The sequence below is a fragment of the Podarcis melisellensis genome, assembly GCF_964234715.1.
Source record: "Podarcis melisellensis genome assembly, chromosome: 1".
In the NCBI taxonomy this organism is placed as follows: Eukaryota; Metazoa; Chordata; class Lepidosauria; order Squamata; family Lacertidae; genus Podarcis; species Podarcis melisellensis.
The window spans coordinates 80,547,526-80,574,715 of NC_138528.1; the positions used below are offsets into that span (position 1 = coordinate 80,547,526).

The 27,190-nt window shown below is 44.1% G+C and overlaps 3 protein-coding genes across 4 annotated transcripts; all 3 read right to left on the reverse strand.

The window, feature by feature from the left end:
• Nucleotides 1–220: 220 nt before the first annotated feature.
• On the reverse strand, nt 221–13,517 carry LOC309377289 (B-lymphocyte antigen CD20-like). 2 transcript variants are annotated; one of them, XM_081924269.1, is made up of 9 exons: nt 13,158–13,370; nt 11,855–11,975; nt 9,815–9,934; nt 7,905–7,961; nt 6,786–6,986; nt 5,315–5,389; nt 3,428–3,549; nt 2,883–2,930; nt 221–641 (listed from the first exon to the last, which is right to left on the reverse strand). In XM_081924269.1, exons 1-8 carry the CDS (start codon nt 13,190–13,192, stop codon nt 2,921–2,923), a joined length of 741 nt encoding a protein of 246 aa, XP_081780395.1. In that variant the 5' UTR covers nt 13,193–13,370; the 3' UTR covers nt 221–641; nt 2,883–2,920. The 2 variants fall into 2 exon arrangements, with proteins under 2 accessions (XP_081780395.1, XP_081780394.1); XM_081924268.1 differs by lacking the exon at nt 2,883–2,930 and having other exon boundaries at nt 13,158–13,517.
• Nucleotides 13,518–14,299: 782 nt separating this feature from the next.
• LOC309356633 (uncharacterized protein) lies at nt 14,300–17,256 on the reverse strand (the record flags this gene model as incomplete). Its single annotated transcript, XM_081888180.1, has 3 exons — nt 14,300–14,422; nt 15,592–15,744; nt 17,239–17,256. 3 exons carry the CDS (start codon nt 17,254–17,256, stop codon nt 14,315–14,317), a joined length of 279 nt encoding a protein of 92 aa, XP_081744306.1. The 3' UTR covers nt 14,300–14,314.
• A 287-nt stretch (nt 17,257–17,543) lies between these two features.
• On the reverse strand, nt 17,544–26,409 carry LOC309356639 (zona pellucida sperm-binding protein 3-like; the record flags this gene model as incomplete). Its single annotated transcript, XM_081888193.1, has 9 exons — nt 17,544–17,880; nt 18,597–18,806; nt 19,276–19,459; nt 19,937–20,048; nt 20,524–20,695; nt 22,622–22,725; nt 23,693–23,805; nt 24,602–24,780; nt 26,343–26,409. The coding sequence occupies 9 exons, from the start codon at nt 26,407–26,409 to the stop codon at nt 17,615–17,617; spliced, it is 1,407 nt and encodes a 468-aa protein (XP_081744319.1). The 3' UTR covers nt 17,544–17,614.
• Nucleotides 26,410–27,190: the final 781 nt, after the last annotated feature.

Genomic DNA, 27,190 nt, shown 5'->3' on the forward strand with positions numbered 1-27,190 from the left:
TTGCCTCAGCGTGTTTTTGAACTGCTAAGTTGGCAGGAGCTGGGACAGAGCAACGGGAACTCGCCCCATTGATTCGAACCTCCGACCTTCTGATTGGCAAGCTCAAGAGGCTCAGTGATTTAGACCACAGTGCCACCCGCGACCTACGTACACCTGAACCCCAGGCACTATTACATGGTACTGAAGAGATGCGACGGTGATTTACTGTCTTTCACAACCATTTTCTAACAATTTGCTTTATTAGCAGAGTAAGGCACTAGAAAGCCATACAGCTCTATTTTTTCCATAACAGCACAATACAAGGGAAGTCCAGGTTTCTAAAGAACACAAGAAAGAAAACCCACGTCCAGCCTCCCTGTTCTCTGCCTCCACCATGTTCTTAGAGCAAAAGGCAGCCATCTTTCAAGGTGGTTTGCACTGCTTTATTGGTGCATCAGTGATAAATAATAATGGATATGGCAGATCAAGATGGCAGATAATGATAAATACTGTGAATTCTTAATGTAGCCACACATTACAAAAACCAAAAACAAAATGCTTGAAACCTTACAATCAAACATCAACAAAGCAAAAAAGAGTGGTGACGATTAAAAATCCAACTTTATCCAGTGTATGGCTCATAACCGGCAGCATGGCAGGGCCTACAGACAGAGAAAGAAGAAAGAAATGTGTACGGGTATCAAATGGATGTGGGGGTGGGGATAAGAGCCCTGGGTTTTGGTGGAAAAAACAAAATGGAAGCAATGAAATATATACAGTATAGGGGAAGGCAATAACTCATGCTTTGCAATCCAAAGGTTCCAAGATGAATCCCCAGCATATGCAGGTAGGACTGGGAAGGATCTGAGTGTGAAACCCCAGACAGCTACAGCAAGTCAGTGTAGGGTGGGCAGACTTCAGGCTTGTTAGAATGGTTTTGTTTTCTACTGGATCTACCAGTCGGATCCAGATATGAAACACTCAACTGTTAGAATTAAAGAGCACGAGGGCCTGACATTCTGAGCCTAGTTACTGTATTTGTTTCCAGTACCAAAACTGAACTGAACTCACAGTCATTAACATAAGAGTCCATTACTGGTTCTCTTTTATCACTGCAGCAGCCTAACGTACTTAAATAGGGAGAAATAGTTTTGTTGCTGCTATTATACAACTGGGAGCCAGAAACCTTGCCAATCTATGGCAAATTGCCCAGAGATCTACCAGTAGATTCCGATCTGCCTTGGTGGGCATCCCTGCTATAGACGTTCCTGGACCAACAGAGGCGTCAATGGTCTGACTCTACCATTGTGACTTCTTACATTGCTGGTTCCAGGTTTTGAGGGGCTCTTGGGCAAGTTGCCCACAGTAGGCCCTTGACTTGGCCACCCCAGCCTTCCCCTGCCTTCTTCCTCTGGGGTTAAGCTCCTGCTCCTGCCTCAGCTCTTTTATTCAAAGTGTGGGAAATTGCAGTCAAACAACCAGCAATCTTGGAGCTACTTAATGCATGAAGGGGTTAAGAGCACAGAATTGTATTCCTAGACCCAATTAGGTCTCCGGTGAAGAAAGAAGTGAAGCTTCTTTCTTCACTCTCTTCCAACATATGAAGCCAACTCCCATGGATGAATAACCAAGGTTAACCCTAACTTGATGCCATTGGTCACTTGAGAGAGGAATGTATGGAGAGAAGAGCAACCTCTCTAGCCAGGAATGGAAAACCCCATGACACAAACTATGTGTTTCAGTCTCAGAGGAGAGCCAAAAGGGTTGTTTGTTTCAGATGTAACAAAGAGGGACATATATCCAAATTTTGTAAGCTCTCAAACCAGCAAAATCCCTTTCATTTAAGTGACCAAGTTAAAATAAAGGGAACAAGGAAAAACTTTTTTTTCTGCATGAGAAGAATGTAACTGTAAACAGTTGTGTTTCAAAATTAAACAGATGGATAATTGATTCTGGATGTTCTTCACATATGAGTTATGATTAAGACTTCTTTGGAAACATTGACAATATTAATCAATCTGTGGATAGCAATATTCAAATTGCAAATGGTGTAAGCATGAAGATATGTGGTACAGGTTTAGGAACCTTAAACTGCAAGCTAAGCAATCGGTTGAAAGAAAACTGATTGAAGTGCAACATGATCTGTGTGTCCACCTCAGACAGAAAAGGTTTCCTTATACAATCTGGGAATGGTAAATGCCAAGTAGCCCAAGATGGCAAATTATATGCTGAAGCATGTTTGATTAATGGTGTCTACAAGACTAATCTGTCAGAACTGTGTACTGCAAATGTGGCACACATGCACCAGAAGGATGAAGCAGATCCAGAACTCTGGCACAGAAGGTTTGGTCATAGAGACACCAAGGCCATTGTGGAACTGCAATGCAAGGAACTTGCAACAGGGATGAAGGTAAACCTCAAATCTTCTTTCCCTCCATGCCTTGAACAGAGAAGCACCAGAGTGCTAGATATAGTCTCTACATATGTGCGTGGTCCAATTAATATTCCCTTCCTAGGGAAGAATAAGTACTATTTTTTCTGGATGATTTCTCAAGGTCATTGTGTGATACACTTTCTAAAGGGGAAAAGTAAAACACTGCAGGTGTTCAGAAAATACATCCTCATGGTGAGCAATAAGAAACAGGAAGGAAGAGGAGCCTTGTGGTCAGGAGGCCCTGGAGGATGAATAGGCAATGTAAATGTTGTTGAACTATAACTCCCATCATCCCTGACCAGTGGCCACGTTGGCTAGGGCTGATGGGAGTTGGAGTGCAACCACACTGGAGTGCTGCAAGTTCCTCATCCTTGGTGTAGAGACTGATAGAGCCACCCCCCACACACCCAGTGCACATAGGGCTTGGCAGGTGCCCAACAATGAGCTCCACTTCCTTCAAAGGACTCACCGGTCTGTATGTGTGTTTCCAGGGATGCTTTCAGGAAGCTATGAGTATCTACAAAATGAAGGTTCAAACTTTAACGCGACGCAAGGGTGACCCAAGTTTTGTTCATCATGAGATTGCTAATTTCCCCTTTTTAAACTGGCCCTGCTCCTGTCCCCTTAACAACATCCCGATAACACAGAAAAGAAGCAGGTGGAACTTTGCCATCTACAGAGAGATACACATACGGGGGTGGGGGTGGGGACAAAGTGGGGACAAGAACTCAGAAAGCATCTGCTTGGAGCAGAATGCACAGCTCCCCTCTGATGCATCACCCAGGGCTTGCAAAACAAAATAGTTCCCTGTGTTGTTTAGGACTGGGAGTTGAAGGCTGGATTTATCTTCTAGTTCAGGCTTCCTCAGTCTTGGGCCTCCAGATGTTTTTGGCCTACAACCCCCATGATCCCTAGCTAGCAGGACCAGTGGTCAGGGATGATGGGAATTGTAGTCTCAAAACTTCTGGAGGGCCGAGGTTGAGGAAGCCTGTTCTAGTTTGACAGGATCCTCACCTGTTTGCTTCTGTTGCAGTGTACTGTGGTGGGTCAGGAACTCCGTCTGCATAGTGTGGCTGTGGGAGTGATGTCAACGCAACATTTTGTTCTTCATTGTCCGATCTGTGCTTCTTTTTGTCCTGAAAGAAAATGTGCCACCCATCAGTTTCCATGCCTGTTCGTTCTCCCTTCACCACTGCTCCCCGGGTGTTTGAATTGCTATTTACCAGCCACACACGCTCCCAGTTAGCAAACCCGAGTACTGTATTTTTCCTTTCACCCTAACTATTGTGGTTCTCTGCAAAGCCACAGGATTGAGACAAGTGAACCAACCTAAAAAATGGAGGGCAGTGACCTCAATGTGCCCTTGCTTCCTTCTTTTGCTGCATTGATCTTGTAAAATTTGTGCAACTAGGGTCAGAGCTTGGATTGCCCCTTTCCCTAGCACTAAATAAGTTGGAGTTCTTGTTATTAAATATACCAAGAAAGAAAGCACACTAAGCTTTTTTCCCTAGCACAGCATTTCCCTACTCCAGCTGTGTACCTCCTCTTAAGGCATGTGGGATCCACGTAAGTGAAAACGTCAACTCTGGGCCAAGGCTTGGATAGGACTCCAGATTTGCAACTGCACTGCCCAACCATTTCCCTCTTCTAGTTGGAGGCTGGCTGCTGTTACTTGGTGCCTGCGCTCTGGGGAGGCTACCTCATTTGGTCCATCTAAATCAGTAGCTCCCAACGTGGGACACATGCCCCACAGGGAGGCAAATAGATTTTTAAGGGGGGCAATTCGAGAATGAGTTATTAACAGTTAATGGCCCTTTAAGCTTCCTCCATGTGAATAGGACTTCACTTTTTGAATAATAAGAATTATATGTCACCAGGGGGAGGGATCAAAATATTAGAGATGCTTAGGTGGGGCATGGCCAAAAAAAAAAGAGATTGGGAACCACTGATCTAGATTAGTGGCTGCACTGGCTGGCAGTGGCTCTCCAAGGGTCTCCGTCAGGAGTCTTTTCCAGTCCTACCTGAAGATGTTGAGATGTTGAATCTGGGGCCTTCTGAAGGCAAGGTAGATGCTCTGTCACTGAACTATAGCCCTTCCCAAGGGGGTTTCCAAGGGGTGCCCCTAGAAAGGATTATTTCTTCTGGGATAAGACATGCAGAACTATGACTGGTTTCTCTCATTGGCATAGTCCTCCTTGCTCGCTCACTTCTGCTGAGAGGGTGATTTTAAGAAGATGGGCAAATATTTCCAGCTGTCAAATCACTGGAGAACAGCAACAACAAAGCGACATTCCTCCCCAATTGTTGAAATGAAGGTGGTGGGGAATATGTGGCTATCCGGAATTTGTATGGGGAAGGACTGTGAGAGCAGCTTCTGGTACTCAAAACAAACTCTTGGGTTCAGAATGATGGCTTTAATTCTCAGTCTTTTGCACCTGGCTCTGTTTGCTGGATCTTGGAATTACATTAAAACAACAACACAGATCCTGCAAGTCTGAAGTCCTCCACTGTTAAGCCCCATGTATGAAAACACCCTCATGCCAGCTTTGCATTGTGTTGGAGGGGCTCTAACAACAACAACAACAATAACAACAATAAGAACTATTATTATTATTATTATTATTATTATTATTATTATTATTAATACCTCGCCCATCTAGCTGGGTTTCCCACTTGTTCCATGTTCTGTGATGACAACCATTTCATACCTACATGCCATCATGGGAGACTAAAGTCATCAGGTGCTAAACATGAATGTGTGAATTCAGCCTAGTGAGCCTAGTAAGCCAGTCTTATTTTGCAGGCCACTTAGCATACCACTAAATAAATATACAACAAAAGGACCGGAGGCAGAATACTCTGTTATATTTTTGCTTATATTATGAGCTACTGGATCCTCACCCTGCTATTGAAGAGAACTGAAAAAGCAGTTGTAGCCTCGAGGAAAGAGAAGAAAAGCATCACACACAGAATTCCCTGCAAAAAAACAACAACCAGCCAATTAAAAATATCAAACATTAATGCAAGGAGAATGATCTCATTCTCAGCTTTAGGGTGACACTCACACAAGAAGCTTTGTGCAGGAGAATACAACACAAGGAACTTAAGATTAAGTCACTTTCAGAGCTCAGAAAAACAATCCTATAACAATATATTCTATATTTTGTCCAATCAAGGGCTTATCCACACTTCTGCGTATTATCCCATGCCTATAAAGCATGGGTCCAAGAGGTTTTCCGCTTGTCCTGTGCTTCCTAGGCATGGGTCTGAGGGCTTTCTTGTTTGCCCCACTGTTTTCCCTGGGAAAACTTTCTCTTTACTGCTTAATTGGAGCAAACAGCACTCCATTGAAAATCTGATTGCCACTTGTTCCTATTCAGCTGTAAAGAGTGTATTCTCCCAGCGGAAAGCTGAGGGGCAAACAGAAGTGTGGATGAGCCCTAATATTAGGTTTTTTACTTGCTTGACATCCAGCAAGTCATAAATGACATCAACCATTTATGATTGACACCAGTCATAAATCTCTCCCTGCAAAAGTCTCAACACTAGAGGAAGTGAGGAGATCTATACCACAAGAGTGGGGTTGCCTTTCTCTCCATCCTGCCTTTTCAACTCTGTGTATGCTTGGTGGTCTGTTTAAGTTCAGCTACCTTGCCTGGTGCTGGTGGATCTGTATCAAAGGGAAAGGAATAATGGGGAGAGGAGAAGGTGTGAGGAGGAGGAGGGCAAGAGGATCAGTGGGATTGCATGCAGGAGGGTCAAAGAGAGGTCAGGATGGGTCACCAGTGACCCTTAGGATGTGAGTAGTGCTGTGTAAAGCTGTAGAGGCCAGCCTCTCTCTCCAGGCACTTAAAGGATTGAGACACAGGGCCAGACTGGATGTGATGGGTAGCCACATTTGTTGACACACAGTCTATCCCATTCATATATAATGCAGAGGGTGAGAAGGGAATTGCTATTTTCATTGCAGCAGCAGCAGCAGCAGCAGCAGCAAGGAGATGAGTTCTATCCCTCTCCCCTCCTTACCTCCCCACGAACATTTTCTCAGGCACTTCTCTCTAGCCCACCTTCACCACCGCATGAACAGAACTTGGTGCTCTGCTGCTACCTGTCTCATCCCTTTAAAATATTCTGGCCTACCACTCCTAGTAGCTCTAGGTGGCTGGATTTAGCGCCCTGTTTGGTTTCCTGCTTTGGCATCGTTGTGAGGCACTCTGGGAAATTTAAACGTATGGCATTGGTTGGCATGCTGTTGCCACAGTGACGTAAGCCTGGGAGGGCCAACTAACAGAGGAAGGGAACCACCAAAGAACATCTTGGCCAGGGCCTCCTTATACCTGGAACTAGCTTTGTATGGAATCCAGGAACTTACCATTTCATATGCCCCAGTGGTCTTGCAATAGTTTGAAATATTAGGAATTTGTGGAAGAAGATATTTGGATATAAAGCGAGATGTCTCCGTAACTGCAGAAGAGTCTCTCGCTCTATTTTTTATTACATCAGTCAGCAAAAGACACATTCCAGCGATTGCACCGAGGCTACTAAGAGTGTTAAAGAGGTAACTGAATGCTCCCTGGAAGAGAAAGAGAAAGTTTTGCTTAATTAATTTATGGGTTGGGTGGGGATATGGGTGAGACGGGGAGAATGATCTCGGGAACCAAACCTGACCCTCGCCTTTGCCAGCTCTGACTATGGGAGCACGAGGGAGGGGATTGATTCTGGTAAGAATGAGGCACCCTACATACTGTCGCTTGTCTAAGCGGCTTTCAGAACATCAAAGACCCAGCAGAAATGCAAAATGTGGGAGATTCAGGGTTACAGAGTTATAGAAGTTTCCAGTAACATAGCATGTCATGCAGAAAAAAACCAGGGCAAGTATAGGGGACAACTAGTATAAATTTACCTAGCCAAAGCAGCCCCCAAGCCCCCAGAGGAATGTGTGGAAAAGCTCATGGGGCCATTTCCTGTAAACCACAGCAATCTGTCAATCAGTTGGTGTCACTTGGAATAGCGTTTGGCATCATCTAAAGGGTGGGTTCCCCTCTCCATCCTGCTTGGTTTGGCCTCACACATTAATTATGTCTGAGGGACTAGTATGCACAATTGATCCCTGAGAAAAAGGAGCTCGATTTGGTTGTGTGGGCGAGTCCCCTGCAGGGAGTTCCCTTGCATACCCACAGCCTGCAGAAAGCAGTGCTGCGGGCAGAGTTCAATCCTGCTCGCTATCTTCCCCCACATCTGTAGCCCAACGTTGACAGATGGGTGTGACCAGCCACCTGTCAATCAACTGGCATCTTTTGGGCATGAGATGATTGATGGGTGGGTGTCATGGTTGGCTGGATGCAGGTGACAAAGATCTGGCTTCCCAGGTCAAAAAAGTTTACCTAATTCTGGGCTATGGAAACAAACGGTACCTTTTCATCTGATAGTCCTGGATTGTTGGTTGTTGTAACAAGTAAAAACACACCAGGGTTAAGTCACATCAACCTACCAGACCTGCAACTGATTTTCTTGTTGCTGCTGATGAAAGGTATCCTGAAATTAAGAACTGGCGAGAGAAAAACCGAAAACAGTAGACAGTAAGAAGTATGTTACTTACATTATCAGGCTCTTTAAAAACAAAAACCACCCTCCATTTAGAGCAGTGGTGTCCAAACTTTTTCCAAAGAGGGCCAGATCTCATGAAGTGAAGGGCCATGAGGGCCCACCAAAGGGCCAACCAAAGTTGTTGATTAAACCAACTGGTGGGTCGGATTAGGCCACTGAAACAGACTTTGGACATGCCTGACTTAGACATTTCTACATATTTAATACCATTCAACACTGCCTTTCCACCCAATTTTGGGTCAAGTGCAACACAATCCTATGCATGCCTACTCAGAAGTAACTCGCAGTACACTTCAAAATACCCTGTTAAATACCGGTATTCACTTTGCACGAAAGGTTTCAGAAGAAAAGGAATGTGTTTGGAATGGTGGCAAGTGTGACCTGGTTTTATACCATTCTGGGACAAAACCATTAAAAAAATATATACACTCATAACATCTCATTTTTCTTTTTCTTTTAGCAATATGAAAATTTGCTTCATTATTAATCAAGCTATACTTTTCAAAGGGCTTTACCTCAGTTTTCTCATTGAGTCTTATGGCAGTCTTGTGAGGCAAAGGCATTAGTATTCCTAATTAACTGATGGAGGACAGAGGATGCCTCCAGGCTGTCAGTATTTTGTGAGAGTGATTCTATCACATACCAGAGGTTTTGAGTTTGTGCATTGAAAGTGGAAAGCTGTGCTGCCTAGTGCGATACCCACTTTTGCTGTTTGGAAACTGATGAAGAAATTCACTGAAATATTTTGGGATGAACAAACAGCTAGTGAGGAAGACATGTAAACACTCTGCAAGCAAGTCAGGGTGATCCTGGGATTGTCATTGTTATCCAACAACTGGTGTATGCCAGTGTTTCTCAAACATTGGTTTGGGACCCGCCAGCGGGTCTTGGGCCACTTTCTGTGGAGAAACAGCCAGTTGAAGGAAATAAAAGAAATAAATAAAAATAAAAAGGAAATAAATTGTTGTTCTTGAGAATAACTGAGAATAGAAAGGAAGGGCATAAAAAGGAGAAACTGTTATAGGTGGAAGAACCGGGTGTTAAAGGGTCGGGGATCAAAAAAACAGGAGGAATCAGGTACAAATGGAGTGTGAAAGGAGAACAGGAGGATATATTACAGGAGATGGATAAAATGCTTTGAGGGTCACACAGGGGTGTGTGAAGGGAGAAGTGTATGAGAAAGAGGAGTATATCAGAAAAAGAGCCCCTAAACAAGAAAAATCTGCACCTCCAGAGTTGATGTATGTACTTATCTTGAGGAAAGATGATCTATGGAACTGCTTGCCACAATGCTGTGGCAAAGAATGCAGCAATTTCCAAAGATGGATCTGATATCAGTAGAAAATGTTAGTAACTGTCATGGATGTAGCCAGGATTTTTGTTAAGGGGATGGACAGGCCTTTTGTTGCGGGGGGAGGGGGGGAGCTCAGCTATGCATTTTTATTGATGGGGGGCAGCTGTCCCTCCCTGCCCGCCTTTGGCTATGTCCATGGTAACTGCTGATTATGCCAAGCTCTCCCTGTATTGGTCGCCATCTTGTGAATGGTTTTCTGAATGGTGGACCTCAATAGTTTTTAGCCATCTCAAGTAGGCCCTGGAAGCAGAAAGTTTGAAAACCCCTGCTGGCATAAGCAAATCAGGATGAATGCTCAATAAATAATTGCTTGAAGGGGTGATGAATGATTTGTCCCCCAAAAGGAATTTGACACAGACAACACTATTCTATAGCCACGCTCTCTTCAAGAAAACATGATATTGCGATGAATCAACAACAATACTGTTCATTCTACTTACAAGGGCACCCCCCCAGAAGGGATACCAGACAGCCATGATCCATGTGTCACAATCCTTTGATGAAAAGAGCAAAATGCCTCCAAGACCAAGATGTATCAGGGCAATAACCACCTGCATAGCCTTTAGGAAGATGACAAAATTAGAAAAAGATTAAAGAAAACAGCTGGCTTAGAGACCACGTCATATTAACTGAACTTCACAAGCCCCATATAATCCATATTGTCCTCCTCAAAACTACAGCACTATCATAAAATAACAAATGACTATACAGTATAGAACAGTGGGGGGAACCTTTCCACATTGATGGAACTGTAAGAATACGTAGAATTTAATAAACGAAAGCTACCACCAATGTTTCAAAGGGAAGGGCATATTCAGTGTTCTTTCCCCTCCCATTCTCTATTACAATACACACCAGAATCTAAATAGCCTAAATGAAATGAAATTGTCTTTAAATCTCAGCACAACACACATGAGAGTTCAAGTTGATTAATCATACAGTTAAATCTATGAAAGCGACACCTCACTACAAAGCTTTCTCAGCAGAAAGAGAACCTACTGTTTCTTAAAAATTGATTTATACTCTTCTTCTGCCACCTTCAGAAGGAAAAAGGAAAATCTCCTGGCAGAGCGCTCTGGATTGAGATTGAGTTTGAGACTTGGAGTGTGGCCCTTATCTGCAGCCAGAAGGAGGAAAATTGCAATCCATCTAAGGCTGGATCTACACCCACATTTTTAAACATTATTAAACATTCAGTTCACTTTAATTTAAACATGAAGGCGTTGGTTTCCTTTTCCACAAGGTCTACCTGGTTTTTGGAAGGGGGTAGCTCTGCAATGCACTCTGGTGTCACATTTTAATAACACATTATTAATGTTTAAAAAGAACGTCATATGGCTATACGCAGTGCTTTTTTTCTTAAAAAATGTTTAGGGGTACTCTCATTTTGACTCAAGAAAACCACCATTTTATAGTTCAAATCAAGGAAAATAAGTACAGTAAATGGACACAAGTACAAAGATTCACAAAATGCTTAGGGGTATGCGTAACCCTGCGTCCCATCAGAAAAAGCACTGGCTATACACGGTTATCAGAAACTCATTTTTAGTGTTAGTGTTTAGAGTATAGATCTTCCCTAAGAGAAGAAGGATGGTGCTAAACAGGCCCAGGGATCCCACACAGATACAAAATTTAAACAAGTACTTGTCATAGCACCCTCTGCAAAAAATTGGGGAAACCAAAATTGAGAAAAAATGCTGGGAATCCTTCTGCCCTTGATGGAACTACTAGTTCCTTGGTTAGCATACAGTTATATAGACCATATCTTACATTGGCCCAAGAGGGTAAATCCTGAAAGGAAGGGTCATAGCTCAGTGGTAGAGCTCAAACACTGCCTGCTGGAAGTCCCAGGCTCAATCCCCCAGCAGCTCCAGTCAGGGCTGGAAAAGACTGGAGAGCTACTGCCCCTCCGTGTAGACAATACTGAGCCTGATGGATCAATAGACACAGTGCAAGGCAGCTTCTTATGTTCCTGAGATGATGTTTGTATATAGTTGTATATATTTTTCTATGGTGTTTTGTGTTTCTATGGTGTTTTGTATATATTTTTCTATGGTGTTTTGAATCACATGGACTGCAAGAAGATCACATGCATCCATTCTTAAGGAAATCATCCCTGAGTGCTCACTGGAAGGACAGATCATGAAGCTGAGGCTCCAATACTTTGGCCACCTCATGAGAAGAGAAGACTCCCTGGAAAAGACCCTGATGTTGGGAAAGATGGAGGGCACAAGGAGAAGGGGACGACAGAGGATGAGATGGTTGGACAGTGTTCTCGAAATTACAAACATGAGTCTGACCAAACTGCGGGAGGCAGTGGAAGACAGGAGTGCCTGGCGTGCTCTGGTCCATGGGGTCACGAAGAGTCGGACACGACTAAACGACTAAACACATGGTGTTTTGTACCCATACACCACATTCACAGCCTTTCCCTTTGCTTAGCCCAAGCATACAGGTATTTAGGGAAAATGCAATCTTACCCCCAGACCATCATTTTCCTCTATGAGTTTCTTCTGTCCTGCACCAACGTGGCTTGGAGGGACAACCACCACAACGTTGCCAGGGTAAGGTGCTTGTGGAGCCAGCCTGTATTGATCCATTCTGCAGATAAATCAATATTGAGAAATTATGGCTGCAGTGTTGAATGCACTTTGATCCTTTCTGCAGCAGGGCTCTTCGTTGCTGCTTAGGCATTGCCCCCGCTCAGAATAAGTTATTAAAATGTAATATTAAACGAGGTAGCCTAGCAAAAGCACTTATACCAACAGGTGGCCAGGTTGAGGCCACATGAAAGCAGTTTTAAAAGCTTCTTGATATCATATATTCCAGTGCAATTGTATTACAGCATGCTGCTGAGGAGTGATAAATATGCCACCCTTTCACCTGCCTTCTGGCGTCAAGGGGATGGCTTAATCTAGCCAAAGCTAAGCACATTTTCAAGTTAATCACATGCTCTGTTCAGGCTGCACCACAACTTTGTGGGTGGTTCTCTAGGTACACACCGCTAAGTTTCCTCTAGCAGATACACCGTCTGTTCCCACCCAACTTCCTGTGAAATAAATTCACTGTAAATGGTCTGTCGTGGGACCAGAGCCACTGTAAGACATTGCTGTCCCCAATTCCTATTTCTGTCCAAGGAAGAAACCATGGCCAATTGCATCCAAAGTTGCAGAGAGACTGAGAAGTGGGAGCAAAGTCCCACTTCCTTTGTCTTCCACACTCCCAAGGCCTCCTGAAGCTGTACCATTCTTCCATCTCATCAAAATCGATTCCTGCTCATTTCCTCCTTATACTTCCTAGCATTTAAAAAGTGACACCCTATAGCTTTTGATATAGGTTAAGAATGGAATGGAAGCAACAGCATTTTATGAGATAAAAATAAGTCAGGCTTTTTCTCCTGGTTGCAGAAAAGAAGCCGTCTGAGAACACACTGATCCATTTCAAACTGTGCGTGTTTTATAGCACTAAAGAGTCAGAAAAAGCATTATGTTGCTTTCCAGAACAGTAGCTCAACAGTATTGTTCTGTTGTAATAATACAAAATAACTGTATAGTTCTTTGAGAGCAACACTCTCAAACCCACTTACTTACTTCCAAGAAAACATGCATAGGATTCAGCCTTTTAATCTAATACAGCACTGGTTAATCCAGAACACTTGTGATCCACTTGGAAGCCTATATTGACATTAAATTAATATATCATCATTATCACCATCTCTGACACTGCCTATGCAGCTGCATTTGATGTATCAATGTGGAGTCACCCTCGCTTGCCCATTCTTACCGTGGATAGAAAAGAGAGCCAGGTGTAGTCTCCATAGATGGCACTTCTGCTTTGAGCTGACTGAGGAGGGCTTAAAGAAAACAGGTGGCTGTGGTGAAAGGGATACTGTGTTTGGGAACAGCAGAAGAATGAAGAGCAGGCCTGAAGAACGGAGCTACGCAGCTACATCCTTTTCAGACTTAGCTTCCTCCCCTTAGCTAGCGCATGGCCAGTTATGTTGTGGTTATATGTGGTCACCTGATTTCTGAGAAATGTCAGCAGGCAAATAAGAGAATTTCGGTTTCTAGAAACCGAAAGAAAAGGCATTTGACGAGGTGAAACACAACATGTTTTCAGCAGCGCCCTAAATACCCCATCTAACTTGCCAGTGCCAAGATCTCCCCAGGACAACCCAACCTCTGAGGGGTGTTGCACAACACCCCAGTCTCCCAGCAACCATTCCATTCCATTAATGCCTCAGGAGGCAATGGGCTGTGAAGGAAAACAGAAGCTCAGGTTCTTCTCATAAGCAGTCAGCAGCCAGCCTTGCTCTACCAGCCTTTTTGCATCTCCTCCTCCCTTCCCCCTTCGTGTCTGATTTAAATGCTAGAGCCTGCCTAAAAATGCCTTATCTGTGGCCACCACACCATGGGTGTAACCTTTAAGCATATTTACTTCCCAAACAGGGCCATTGTACACATGTACATTTTTCCCCCTTCCTTCCTTCCTTCCTTCCTTCCTTCCTTCCTTCCTTCCTTCCTTCCTTCCTTCCTTCCTTGTAAGTCAATTGGGCTCTTATAAAGAAAGTTATAAAGGAAAATGTGCAGGCAAGCCTTAACCTTCTAAGTCAGATAGGTCAGCCTGGACTGTTTTTCTTTTTCAATCTCTGTAGGGTTTCCCCCCCCCCCTACAGAAATACAGCAGTACAGTGCAGTCCCCCACCTGTGTTCACAGTTAATCAAATTTTATTATATTTCATCACTTGTATGAGTCTGGGATGTGATGGTGTTTGGTGCAGGGCATTAGTGACCAAAATAGCATGTGCCTCTATCACTGTCTCCAGCCTCCTCTTCTCCAACTCATGAATCTCTGACCTTGCTATTTCCTACATCACTTGGCACCCGCTTCCTCCCATAATAGAAGACTAGCAAACTTACCGCATCCTAATCAGCAGTGGTCTATCTACGACACACAGCTTTGCATCCAAAGGCTGCCATGGAGATGCAAATAAAGAATCCTAGGGAAGTTAAAACCAGGAGATTGCTATGCATGACTGTACAACACTCCTGCAAAATAGAGCATGAGACAGTGAATGAGATGGTTGTTCTGTTACTCTCTGCTCAAAGGAGAGCCTTATTGACAGCTGACTCTGAGGTACTGTACATTTACTTAGATGTGAGTCCCATTGATTTTAAGGTATTGGAAGCACAGGTCTGCAGGCCTTGCAATTCTAGATCATAGGAACAACATAGGAAGCCATGGTTCATCTAGTTTAATATTGTTTACATTGACTGGCAGAGTCACTCCAGGGATTCAATGTAGGGAAAAAATCACACAGAAGCATATTGCAGCCAGAAAAGGCAAAAGAAACAAAAAACATATGGCAAAGTAGCCAAGGCTCATGCAGCTTCTGTGGCTGAAGATATTCATACAGTACAGACTTAAACAGTACAATTCCAGGGAAGCTGAAAAGTGCAATTATGGAGGGGAGCTAGGCATCTCTATAGAAGAATTCCTGGGACTTTCATCAGAGTATGGCTGCTTCCCGGTGGGTGGTTCCTAGTGCTATCCTATTGCTTTTCCATTGTAAGCTACCAGCAGATGACAGCATCAGGAGCACTGAGTTTTTTCTAGATGTGCATCCTGCTTTTTTTATGTTCACACCAGTAGGTGCAGCATGACATATCTGCTATGGGTGGGACATTTGCAGCTCAGCACATGTGCATTGTTGTTTTTTAAATAAATTTTTTATTAGGAATTCCAACATGACAATTTTAACAAAAGTACATAATCCCCATTATCCCCCCATTTCCCAATTTTACTTTCATGTTAACTTGTCATTTTAGGGGTTGTTTTTAAAAGTCTGGAATGGATGAATCCATGTTGCATTCATTTCTATGGGAAAGTGTGCTTTGGTTTTGGAACGCTTTGGTTTTGGAACGGACTTCTGGAACGGATTAAGTTCAAGGACTACTGTAGTGCATTTGCACCTAGATGCTTTGACCCCAGAAAATGAATTTTCTTCTTGTAGAATGTAACTTGTGGGTGCGTGCATGCTATTTATTGTATGCATCTAAACAAGAGAGGGTGCCCAGCATTATACTGGCAATTAATAACTCCCTACCCACCACCCCTCTGATGCAGCTTCCACATCTGTATGCCAGTAGCACTGTTTATTCTAAAGTAGTTTTCATGGAGGAAACAGAGACCTGGCTTGGACCCAGGAAGTACTCACTGCAACCTGATGCCCCATTTCACAGTACTCCTCAGTTCTACTGCACCTCAAGTTCCCATAACAGGGACTGAACAGTATGTCTTCCAAGTAGAAAACATTGATCACAGCCACCACTATTGTGCAGGTAATGTAGATGACAAGACAGGCTCTCACCTGAAAGAGAAGGGCGAATGGTGCCCCTTCTAGGAATGTGGTTACCCAAGAACTTTATTGACTCCTGCCCACCCCCACCAGACCTATGTGTGGCCTGAGTGAAGCAGTACTGCCACACAGTGGCGATGCTGGTGCTGAGCAAGCCAAGAAGGAAGCGCAGGCAGGGATTTCTGCTGCTGGCACAGGGTGTGTTCCCAGCACCGGTGCTTTTCTGCCCAGCATAAAAAGAGGTTCCACCATGGGTGGTGGGTCAGCATCAGCGGAGCAACACCAAAGGGCACGGGTCCTTTACCTTTTGCCTTTACCTACCCTATAGTTCCTTGAGAAATACTGCTATTGGATGCCTTCTTCCCCTCAAATTAGCTTCCATCCAAAGGTAAGGCACATTCGTGTCACAATTAAGCAGAAGAGTACACCTTTGAGATAGTCATTGCATATGCACATCAAAAGCAGAGTAAGTTGGGACAAGGAACTTCCTTGTCACAGGCAATCCTGCTGTTATTATTCTGTGCCACCTGTTCCTCAAGCTGTTTATCCAAAGTAACCTCAGATGACACATTTTGTGGTTTGGAAGTTAAACCGCTTACTCAAAGTGGTTTTGTTTTATTTACAATGATAGAGAGAATAGGGGGGGTTTGCTTTATTTATTATGAAAGACATTTGAACTGGAGAAGGAAGAGAGATAGCAACAGAAGGCAGAAAGGGATGGGTGAGGAGTGATTTGCAAATCCTCTCCTGTAGCACCAGTAACTTCTATTCCTGAGGCTTCTCAAAGCATTAGCGTGTTGCTGTTTTTCCTCAGCTGGTCTTCATTGGGGGAAGGCTCATATTGAAGTGAGAGAGGACTGCAGAGGAAAAGCATTCCCACTCTACCAATATCTCCTGACTGCTACCCCACAGCAGTGTTGCATGACAAAGGCAGGTTGGGAACTCCTCTTATTAGTCCCCCTAATTTGTAGTTATTCTGTCCTGATTAGCTGACTCAGAGGAAGAGGGCAGCAAGCTAGGAACTTAAACAGTTTACAAGAGAAAGTGGCCATGTTTGTTTCTTGTGGCAAAGATCCCATGGGTCTGCTTATCTTCCAGCTTGGATATGTAAAGAAGTATACACATGATCACATAGAAATATGAGTGGGTGGTGTAAAATTCATAATGACCTCCAAAAAGGGGTGGGAAAATCTGTCAATTTTTATTTCTTTCCATTTCACTTTTTCCAAATACAGTGGTACCTTGGGTTAAGAACTTAATTCGTTCTGGAGGTCTGTTCTTAACCTCAAACTGTTCTTAACCTGAGGTACCACTGTATTTAAATCAGTATACAAAAAAAAAGGTCCCCATGAAAACCTATCAGCATGTTAGTGTAAATTTCTCCTTAATATACACAGATTTGTATGCAATTTTCCCATCTGGACAGTTTTCATAGCACGATTTCCCCCAATATACTTTTTTTGCATGTTATTTTCACTCATATATGCAGTATTATGCACAAATTACTTCACTGGAGAACCACATTGCAAAATTTGGACAAGAGTGAATTTCAAAGGATGGCGCTGCTTCAGAACTCGTATAATTTCAGGAAGTGTGAATTTGGTAGGTTCACCTTTAAATACAAACTGAATCACATTTCTCCCTCATTACTTTCCAATTTCGAAAAGGTCCTAAGGTCTTTCACAGGCACCACTAGGCAAGCAATTTCTAGAAAGCAGAAGAATACATCCATGGGCCTGCCCTTCCATTTTTGTTTTTAACTCTCCACTTCAAATCCCTTGTGTACAGTTTTTAATAAAATACCACCACACTTTTGTGTTTTTGCACTGTCAATCATTTATTTGTTAAACAGCTGAATCTTCGGAGAGAAGCCATTTGCCCACTAGCTGCTGGCTACTCTCCTGTCAGGTCTCTTGGAGATAGCTCTGGATTTGCCAGCGGAAACAACAGCTACTGAGCCAGTTGCTGCAGGTGCCATGGCAACGGCACTAACTTCCACCAAAGCTGCACGGATGGTCTTCATGCGATATCCACGACGGGACCGTCTGCTGGAGCAGTAGCAGCCCATAATCGATAGAAATATAATGAAGGCACAGGTAGTTATTATGACCATGGTGGCAATGGAGAAGGGGAAATGGAGGAAGAACCCTATTGGCAGAAGGGAGGGAAAAGAGGAGTAATCAACAGAGGCAGTTCACAGAGATGTTATAAAGCTGGTTGTTCCTTACTTCATCCACATCACAGAACTATTTGTACTTCAAATTTTAGAAAGACACTGTGCAACAAAATTCAGAGCTTACTGGGTGTCAAGGCTTTTAGACCTACAGGCCTCCAGTCTCAAAGCAACTGGTTGTTGCTTTTCAGTGACAAGGAAAGTATACTCTGCTGATGCCAAAAGGCACTTTTGCTGGGGGCAAATACAGGTTTTGGATCTGAGCCCAGGCTCAAATCAAGCCTTACAGAAAAGGGACGTCATCTACTGCATCAATAACAGGCCCTTCTCCACACAGCAGTTTATTGCTGAGTTGGTGCTGTTCACACCTAGTTGTCTTGCACCATGCCTACACAAAATAAAGCCATCCCATATGGCCCAAGTGACAGAACCTTGTTCAAATCTCATGGAATTCCTAGGTAACAAACTGAAGGGCCTGTCCCCCTGCTATAAAATGCAAGAGGGCTATTTTTTTGTTCCATCTTATTTCACTCCTAAATATTATGGCCAAAAACATGTCAGGATTTTGTGCAGCTCAATTTAGTTGTTTCATGTTAACATACATAATTAGTCTTGTCAGGTTAAGTCGTTGCTGTGCTGAAAAATTTATCATTGTGTTTGGACCATTCTCTATTAATTCTGAAGCTCTTACCAGATCCTTCCTTCACTCTCTCCCTCACGATAATAGTCACCCTCTGGTTAGCAGGCAACTCAGCAGCCTGGGGAGCCTTGAGTGTGGCATATCTGGTCACCACAGACATCGTCTCAGAAGTGCTGATGTCATTCAGTGTGGAGGAGCTGTTTGTTGGCTTTCCTTTCAGTGCAAGGGGACCAAGCTTGAGGTTGGCTTCTCCAGACAATTCTGCAAGGAGGAAGCACAAATCAAAGGCTCACGAATGCAGATCTACTCGCCCATTTGTTGTTACCCCACTGCCTTAACACAGTATTTTCAGCCTTCTCTGTACAGCTCTTGTATAGAAATGAACAGGGCAAGCTGTTTTAACTCTCCTCCAAATATAGGTCATGGTTGGAAATGTTGTTCCCAGAATTTATGGTGAAACGAGCGAGTGAAGCCATACAAGTTACAAATAAGTGGCTGCTTCTGTCTGGGCGCCAAATGGAGCCAGTTGACCAGCGGAAGTCAACATGGTGTCCTTCAGACGTAGACTACAATTTCCATCCATCCCTGACCACTGACCATTGTGACTTGGGAATACTGGAAGTTGGAGTCCAACTGCATCTCTGCAGTAGGCAGTCATTCTTTTGAACCTTTTGATTAGCAGGTACATAAAGTCAATGATACAAAATAGGTTTTAGGGAGAAGATTTCACCTTTCTGCTGCTGTTGCCTTCTCTTCCTCTTCTTGCTCTCACATCCACTAGGAGAACCACAACAGGAGCAATCTCCTCCTTCATAGGAACTCCATGATGCAGTAGTGAGGTCATAGGAGCATGCCTTGTTGCGAGGGTCCGCAGAGCCAACAGGCACCGCCTTCAAGTGACATATGAGGTAGATCTAGACAATCAAATTAGGTTGTACATTAGGTTGTCACTCTGTTCCTAGCATTTGTAGGCTAGGGAGGACCTTGCAAAACTAAATCTGACACATACAAGGGCAGGTTCATCAACCCAGTGGCAGAGTGCAAATGCCTGGCATGGAGACTCAAAGACTCTCACCAGCACCGCCCAAAGTAGGATGCATCTGATATTGTAGATGTGCCATTCAAGCTCCTTGTGAGATAAATGGGGGGACGGGACAACACGGCCCATGGGCCCTCACAGGATGGGAAAATTGGAAGGCTAAGAGAAGGATGCCCTCATCACTCACACAGACTCATTGACGTGAGGCAATGTCTCATCCATAAAGTTGACATTAGATTTTCCACATGCTTACTAACTCCACTGTCCCCCCAAACAGCAGTTGACCATAAAACTAGTGTAGTACTAGTCCCATATCAGAGGTTCAGTTCCCTCCCCCCCCTTCCCCCTCAACCTGGTGGTTGGAGGCCCCAATGAAGGTGAATGTGTCCAGCTGGAGGCGGCGGATTCCATCTTCCTGCGTGGGGAGGAAACGGGAGTTGCTTTGCTGCCCATCTACAAGGCACCTGCAATACAGACAGAAGAAGGCATGAAGGATCCAATTTCCTCCATCCTATTATTGGCATGAGTGCCACCCTCATGGCAGAGCTGGTCAATTTCTAAACAAGCTAAACATCTATCTTTCAAGAAAAAAGAAGAAGCGAACGTACTCTTATTTCAACAGGCATATAGTGTTTAATACCTCTTCCTTTCTTTTGCACAACAACAATTTGTAGCAAACTCTGGATCCAGCGAAACACAATGGCAGCGGCAGCACATGGCTCTGCTGGTCAGCGCTGAAGGGAGCTGCCCTCCAAAAACATCTGGAGGGCCCACAGCTTTGCCACCCCTAGCTTAGAAGAGCTTCGCCACCCCTAGCTCAAGTCCCATTTTCAATTAACTTCAGTGTTGAATGTGGTCACAGCCATAGAACCAATTCCAGTTTTCTTTCCCCCTGTTGCCATTCCCCCATGCCTGGGCCTGCCACTCCCCATCTCCTACCCATGGTTTGTGATGACTTCGTATTTCACAGAGGACTCAGCGTTTGGCCGGGCAACACACTCATCAATGTAGATCTTCAGAGGAACGTGGCTGCCCTTCCTTACTGATGCTTGGATGTTGATTAGATCCCCAAGATAGTAAGTGGGGTCAGACCTAGGTGCTGACCAGGTACCTGGAAGGAAGAACATAGAATCATTACATACACGTCAGTAAGAAGCAAGCCAAGAGCCACATAACTACAAGCTCCCTTGCTAGAACACAGCACTTCACCTGCCAGTATTACTTCCAGGTTATTTGGAAGGACTTGGGTAAGATTTCTTTAATGGGCCCCTTCTGTGTAAACCATTTCCTCCTTGCTGCTGTCCCTTCTCCATTTTAAAACAAATTTCTACTGGTTTTTAAACAAATACAATAACCATTAAACACTTAGCAAGCAGCACATCTAATGGTGTTTGTTTTATCTGCTGTCTCTAGTCATACACTTACACATTCAACATTCAAACATACTGCATAATGTAACCTCTCCACTGACTGATCAGCTGAGGAGGGGCCTATGTGTCTGTGCATGAATGTGTTCTGCAGGAGCATGAGGTGCCCATGCCCAGCCCTGGCAATTAGCCCCTAGTGCAGTGGTTTTCAACCAGTGTACGGTGGCACCCTGGGGTGCCTTGAATGATGGCCAGGGGTGCCACAGGCAACAGTGGCCTCCACCCCTCTCTTTCCTCCCCTCCCTCCTCTGATGCCTTCTCAAGTCTCTGCTTCTCAAAGGCTTGCACAGCTATTTATTACACCAGCCCTGGCCACAAGCTCCCCAGGTGAATGGGGCCTTTGGGGCTGGTCAGGGGGTACTGGTTGCCAGGAGCTGAAGTGGCCTTGGAGTAAGCAAGTGGGTGAGGGAGTCCAGCCAGCCAGTCCACCATCCCTTGCTGTTGGGAATGGGCAGACAAGTGGGAGGCCGGACAGGCAGGTAGGCAGACAGGCATTGCACTGGCCTTGTGTTTGCTGTGTAAGGCCTGCCTGGGAGCTGAGTGCCGGGTGCTGAAGGGGAGCCTTTCCACCATGCTGGCCTGGTGGCACCCACCGCTGCCTCCCAAGATGAGAAAGATGGTGGCCTCACATTCACCTTCAGCCAGTCTCCATTGCGCTGCTAAGACTTGAGGCATCCTCTTCCCAGGCTCCTGTGGGGCGGCATGAGGAGGCACCTTTCTTTGGGGTGGGGGGTTGGCTCAGAGACCAGGGGCAGCAGCAGTGGCTGCCCAGAGGACTCCCAAGGAGAGTGGAGAGGAGAGGGAACATTCCACGAGGGAGGGTGTTAGAAAAAGAGAGGGGCTGCCATCTCTGAAGGCAAGGGGTGACATTACTGGGCTCCTGAGTGCCACAGGGGTGCCACAGAAAGAAGGTAGTTCGTCAAGGGAGCCATGGACTCAAAAAGGTTGAAATATTAATAAATAATGGTCATGATGATTTATTTATACCCCGCCCATCTGGCTAGGTTTCCCCAGCCACTCTGGGCGGCTTCCAACAAAATATTAAAATACAATAATTCATTGAATATTAAAAGCTTCCCTAAACAGGGCTGCCTTCAGAAGTCTTCTAAAAGTCAGATAGTTGTTTATTTCTTTGACATCTGGTGGGAGGGCATTCCACAGGGCGGATGCCACTACCGAGAAGGCTCTCTGCCTGGTTCCCTGTAACTTTGCTTCTCACAGTGAGGGAACCGCCAAAAGGCCCTCGGCACTGGACCTCAGTGTCCAGGCAGAACAATGGGGGTGAAGACGCTCCTTCAGGTATACTGGGCCGAGGCCAAGGGAACTGGCCAAGGGAGAATGCAGCCTGTGAGCCAAAGACCACCAGCCATTACTGTATAAAAGCTTACAAACCCCCCCAAAAAACCTTGCAGAGGTGCAAATGGAACACGTATCCACCAGAAGCAAACGACCCTATAAGAAAACACCTTTTGTTTCCCAAATAAACTATTGTCACCTCTCTCCAACCAATGTTTAATCAAGTGGGCAACTCTGTTCCTAGGTTTAACTAATATTGCAGCTTACTGTAAATTGGAGAGAGGCATGCTAGCCAGCTGATTAAGAGCACTCACTGTCATAAACTTCAAGGGCAAACTCCAAGCGCTGATTTTCCATCACGGTGGATTTGAAAGGGATCCATGTGGGCTGTATTCCAAGTGAGGAGACATTCCATGACCTAGAAGAGAAACCAGGTTTCATCTACTTCCTTCTTATATAATTCAGAAGGCTTATTGCTCTTTCTGTAGGACAGATCTTATGCATCACATGCCTCTTCTTTCTTTTTGCATGCTGTTATTATCCTTGTAGGCCCCCAAAGTACATGGTGTTTTAGCAGCTGCAGACTAAATTGCCACACTTTGCTAAGGATCAAACCTCAGGGATAGACACCAAGACATCTCAACATCTCCTTAACACAATCCATCCATTAAAACATTCTTCCTAGAATGAAAGATGCTACCTTGGCCAGATAGCCAATGGGAGAAGCTAGATCCACACATTTAAGTATTTGGAGACCAGATGTGATCAAAAGCATAAGAGGCATGCTGCCAGAGGCGTTGCAGACCCCTCAGACTTTGCATCTGTTTGGGGGCTGTTTGTGATTTATATGACAAAACAATTTCATGGTTGGCATATTCCTACTAAACATGATTTTATCTGGAGACATTTATGAGTCCTGGATATATTTTGTATACATATGAACCTTGTATCCCATGACTGAATATATGCTACACATTTATGCTACTCATTCTTTTTCTAGCTCTTTTATTTTTATTCTCCTCGGGGCTTTTTTTTCAGCCAGAACTCTCCGGAACTCAGTTCTGGCACCTCTCAGGTGGGCGCCATGGCCATTCTAAGAGAACGAGTGAGGCGTTCATGGTGAGTTCTAGTACCTCCCTTTCTAGAAAAACAGCACTCATTCTCCTTACCGTTATGACTGGGTTTTTTTAATTTAAAAAATGTATTTTAGTTTGCTACTTTGCTTATTGTCTTTTGCAAATCTGAAGAAGAAGAAGAAGAAGAAGAAGAAGAAGAAGAAGAAGAAGAAGAAGAAGAAGAAGAAGGCCCCACCTTCTTTTCTTACATTAATGAGATAGCCCAGCATCTCTCACTTGCACAATATTCCTTCCAGAACCAAGACTTACCTTAGGTAGAAACAATCTATGGGATGTGAGAACTGACTGGTCCGGATCACACCATTTGCAGCGGAAGGTATGTAGTAGAGAACATTTCTATAGTGGATACTGTCTGGGAGGAACTAGGAGCCAGATATAAGTTGTAAGTCTTTAGGATCTTTTACAAGACTGTGAAAGAGATAGCATTTCAGGAAAACCCAATGTTATCGAGCCTATATAAACTCCCAGTCTTCTTACCACCCAGCTGTTCAAAGCAGAAATCAAAGCTATGCAGTATAGAGGCAAGTGCAAACCCCCCAAAGTCCACTGAAGCTGCCATCTACACAGCATAATGCTAGAATGTTAAATTTATATTTTGGTGTCAAACTGCTATGACACAATCAGGTTAGATTTCATGAAAGAGCATTTAAAGAAATTCTGCTCATCATCCTTTGGTCCCATCCCCCCCTTCTTTAAAGAAAAGAAAAACCCTATTATAGCAATACAGCATAACACTCTCAGTCTTTTTTTTTGGGGGGGGGGAGAACAAAACAAACAAAATAGGGTCATAAAATGGCACACTCCACAAAAGGTTACAATGAATGTATTCCATGATCCAGTACCCCTGCCCTCTGATGTGGATGTAACGTAGAATAAAAAATTATACACAATGCTCCCAATGGTGTATCATCAACTGCAAATCTACTTGTAGCTTATGGTGATAGAACCATGACTGGCTAGTGCCAAGAGACATTTAGGCAATTTTGCACACATACCCCTCACCTGCGCCCCTGGGCGGGGAATCACCTCACCACCCCCTAGCTACGGCTCTGTATATAACCCAGACAAGTCACAAAGGATCCTGGAATCCTAGTTTTGGAAAGGATCTTCAAGATCCATCTAGTCCAGCTTCCTCAATTCTGTGTAGGCTTTTCTTACTTCTCTGATGGCTCCACATGCATGGAGAGGGTATTCCAGCTGCAGCACATCTTGATAAACAGCAGTCACAGAACAGCCAGATCCCAGGGTCAGTTCATGAACGCCAACAGCCACGCCCGTCCCAAAGAGATCCACCGGCACTGTGATCAATACGTGCGAGCTGCCGCATGACACAGACACTGCAGAAAGCACAAGGACGGGTCATTTAGTGAACACAGACACACATCATTTTACAGTCATGAACAGAACCAATATGTTACTGTAAAGAATATGGCAGCTAGTAGGCCAAGCAGCCTCTCAGCCCTGCATCTTGCTTTCCACAGTGGCTAACCAGACGCCTATTGAAATCCCTGAAATAGGATGCCAGAGAGAGTGGCAGGTAATGGGGGAAGGAGCAAACATCACCACCTTGGTTGGCCTAGTATGGCCATGCTATGATGCACTGGGGTTGTCACACCATCCTCCCTTCCTTCTTAATTTTAAGAATTTGTAGTTAGGGAACCGTTGGAGAGATACGTACACAGTTATAGATGCTTATTTTGTTTGTTTTTTACTTTAAAAAAGTTCTCTTTTTCTAAAATAAAACAGACCTGTTGCCAAGTAAATGGGTTCAGCATCAGATCAGCAGAAGCAAACCCCAATGTATTCCTGTGCTCTTGGTAGTGCTATCATTCATCAAGCAAGTTTCAGCTTAAAACATGAAACTGCACATGTTCAGAGAATTGCTTAAAAAAACACAAAAAAACATGAGGGGAACTTGGCCCATCAGGCTGAAAGAGGTTTCCCAGAAAGTCACAAAGTCAACTTTAAGGACTCAGACATTTGATAATTACTTTTGACATTATATTTATGGTAACATTTTGACTCCCCCACCCCAGATGGGCCTACAATTTGTGTGTGTTTTGGAGAATGGAAAGTTTAGCCTATCAAGAGAAGCTGTGTGTGTGTGTGTGTGTGTGTGTGTGTGTGTGTGTGTGTGTTTGAAGAAGAAAAAAAGGCTCTGGTACTCACTATGAAGTTGTTACAATAAGTGCCACATCATTGATTTTCTCAGTGGTGGCTGTCTAGTCTTTTATATATTGTATGTGTTTGGATTATTAATGTATTTGGATGACTTTGTATGATTTCATTGTTTAAACTTATGCCAATAAAGGCTGAGTGGCTGGGGAAACCCAGGGGGGTGGGGTATAAATAATAAAATATTATTAATTAACAGTAACAAGTGCTACACTTTTAACATTTGGGGGGAAAGTTACTGGTGCTGCATACCCTTGAGTACCCCCAGAAAAGAAAACACTGACGAGAAGTATGCTAGAAGCAGAGGATTATCACCTGCCACCTTGGATTGGGTGGGCCCTCCAGCCACTAGGCAAAACTACCCAAAGGAATGGGTTTTCTTCACACCCTCCAAGCACTAGCCAATAATACCCGATTTAGCTTCTATCTACGTAGTGCACCACCTAAAATCTATCTTCAGCTTTATTAACATAAAGCCTACCACATATTTCTCTTGTGGTCTGCCTCACAGCAATTCAATGGATTCTGCTTTTGGCTGGACTAGAGCCTAAGTAACTGCTGGCATTTAAATTTTCAAAATAATTGTGGGGAATGGCTCCTTTTGTTGCTTTGTCCAAGTTGTCCAGTGTGCAGCTGGAAACCTGGTGCAGTGCAATCTAATTAATGGCCTTCCTCTTTGTATGCTTCCTCAGAGAGGAAGCCCCACAGAGGTCACAGCCCTTACCCAAGCCTGATTCAACAGAAGGCTGCTGCTGCCCCACCTTCCAGTGACCTTTGGGCTCTTTCTTCATGGCCAGTTTCCCCACTCCCACTTCTCATTTTGTGAAACATACCATAGTTTTCTGTGTATAAGATGCCCCCATGTATAAGACAACCCCTATTTTGGGGGATTCCAAATTAAGGAAACACCCCTCAGCATTACCTGTGTATAAGACGAGCCCCAATTTTAGACCTAATTTTTTGGTAAAAAACCCTAGTCTTATACATGGAAAAATACAGTAACTCATATGTTTGCTCATCACATCCTGGTTACTCCATCCAATAACATTCTGGTATTTCTATCATAAAGGGCTTTTCTCTTCCTCATTCCACATCTATCCCCCATTTTGAGTAACAGCCTGTCTGAAGAAGAGTTCTGGAAGATTCAAATGTTCCCCCTCACCTATTTTAGTTAGCCCTAGCTAGTAAAGCTAGCCTGCTAGCATGAAACAACCTCCCCATGAATTCAATGCAAGTTAAAGAAAGTTGTCCAGTTATCTCCACTTAGATCAGTCAATCAATCGAGGCCAGTACCAGGCAGCTTCATAGTAAACATTTGCCACCAATCACTGCTCAACTAGTTTTTTAATGACGTTATACCTTGGCTGGTTTCATAACAGGAGGAATTTCCTCTAAGAACAACACAAAGCATCTAACAGCAAAGACAAAGTCAACACCTATTAAAACCAAGCCCATGAGAGTTAGCATACCATTACAAAAAAAAAAGTTTCAACAGTTCCTAGTTAACCCTTCCACACAAGAGAATTCCAACTTCCCCTTCTTCCCCCAGCATTTACCAGAGTTATTTCGGGC

Bases quoted from the DNA above. Each gene is read 5' to 3' on its own strand.
- LOC309377289 (XM_081924268.1), bottom strand. From the start codon at position 13,192: ATGGAGACTACACCTGGCTCTCTTTTCTATCCACG. The intron at 6,987-7,904 runs GTAGGTTGATGT...TTTCTCTTCCAG, and splicing joins GAAAATCAGTTGCAGGTCTG to GGAGCATTCAGTTACCTCTT. The intron at 3,550-5,314 runs GTGAGGATCCAG...ATTTTCTTTCAG, and splicing joins CAGTTCTCTTCAATAGCAGG to GACAAAAAGAAGCACAGATC.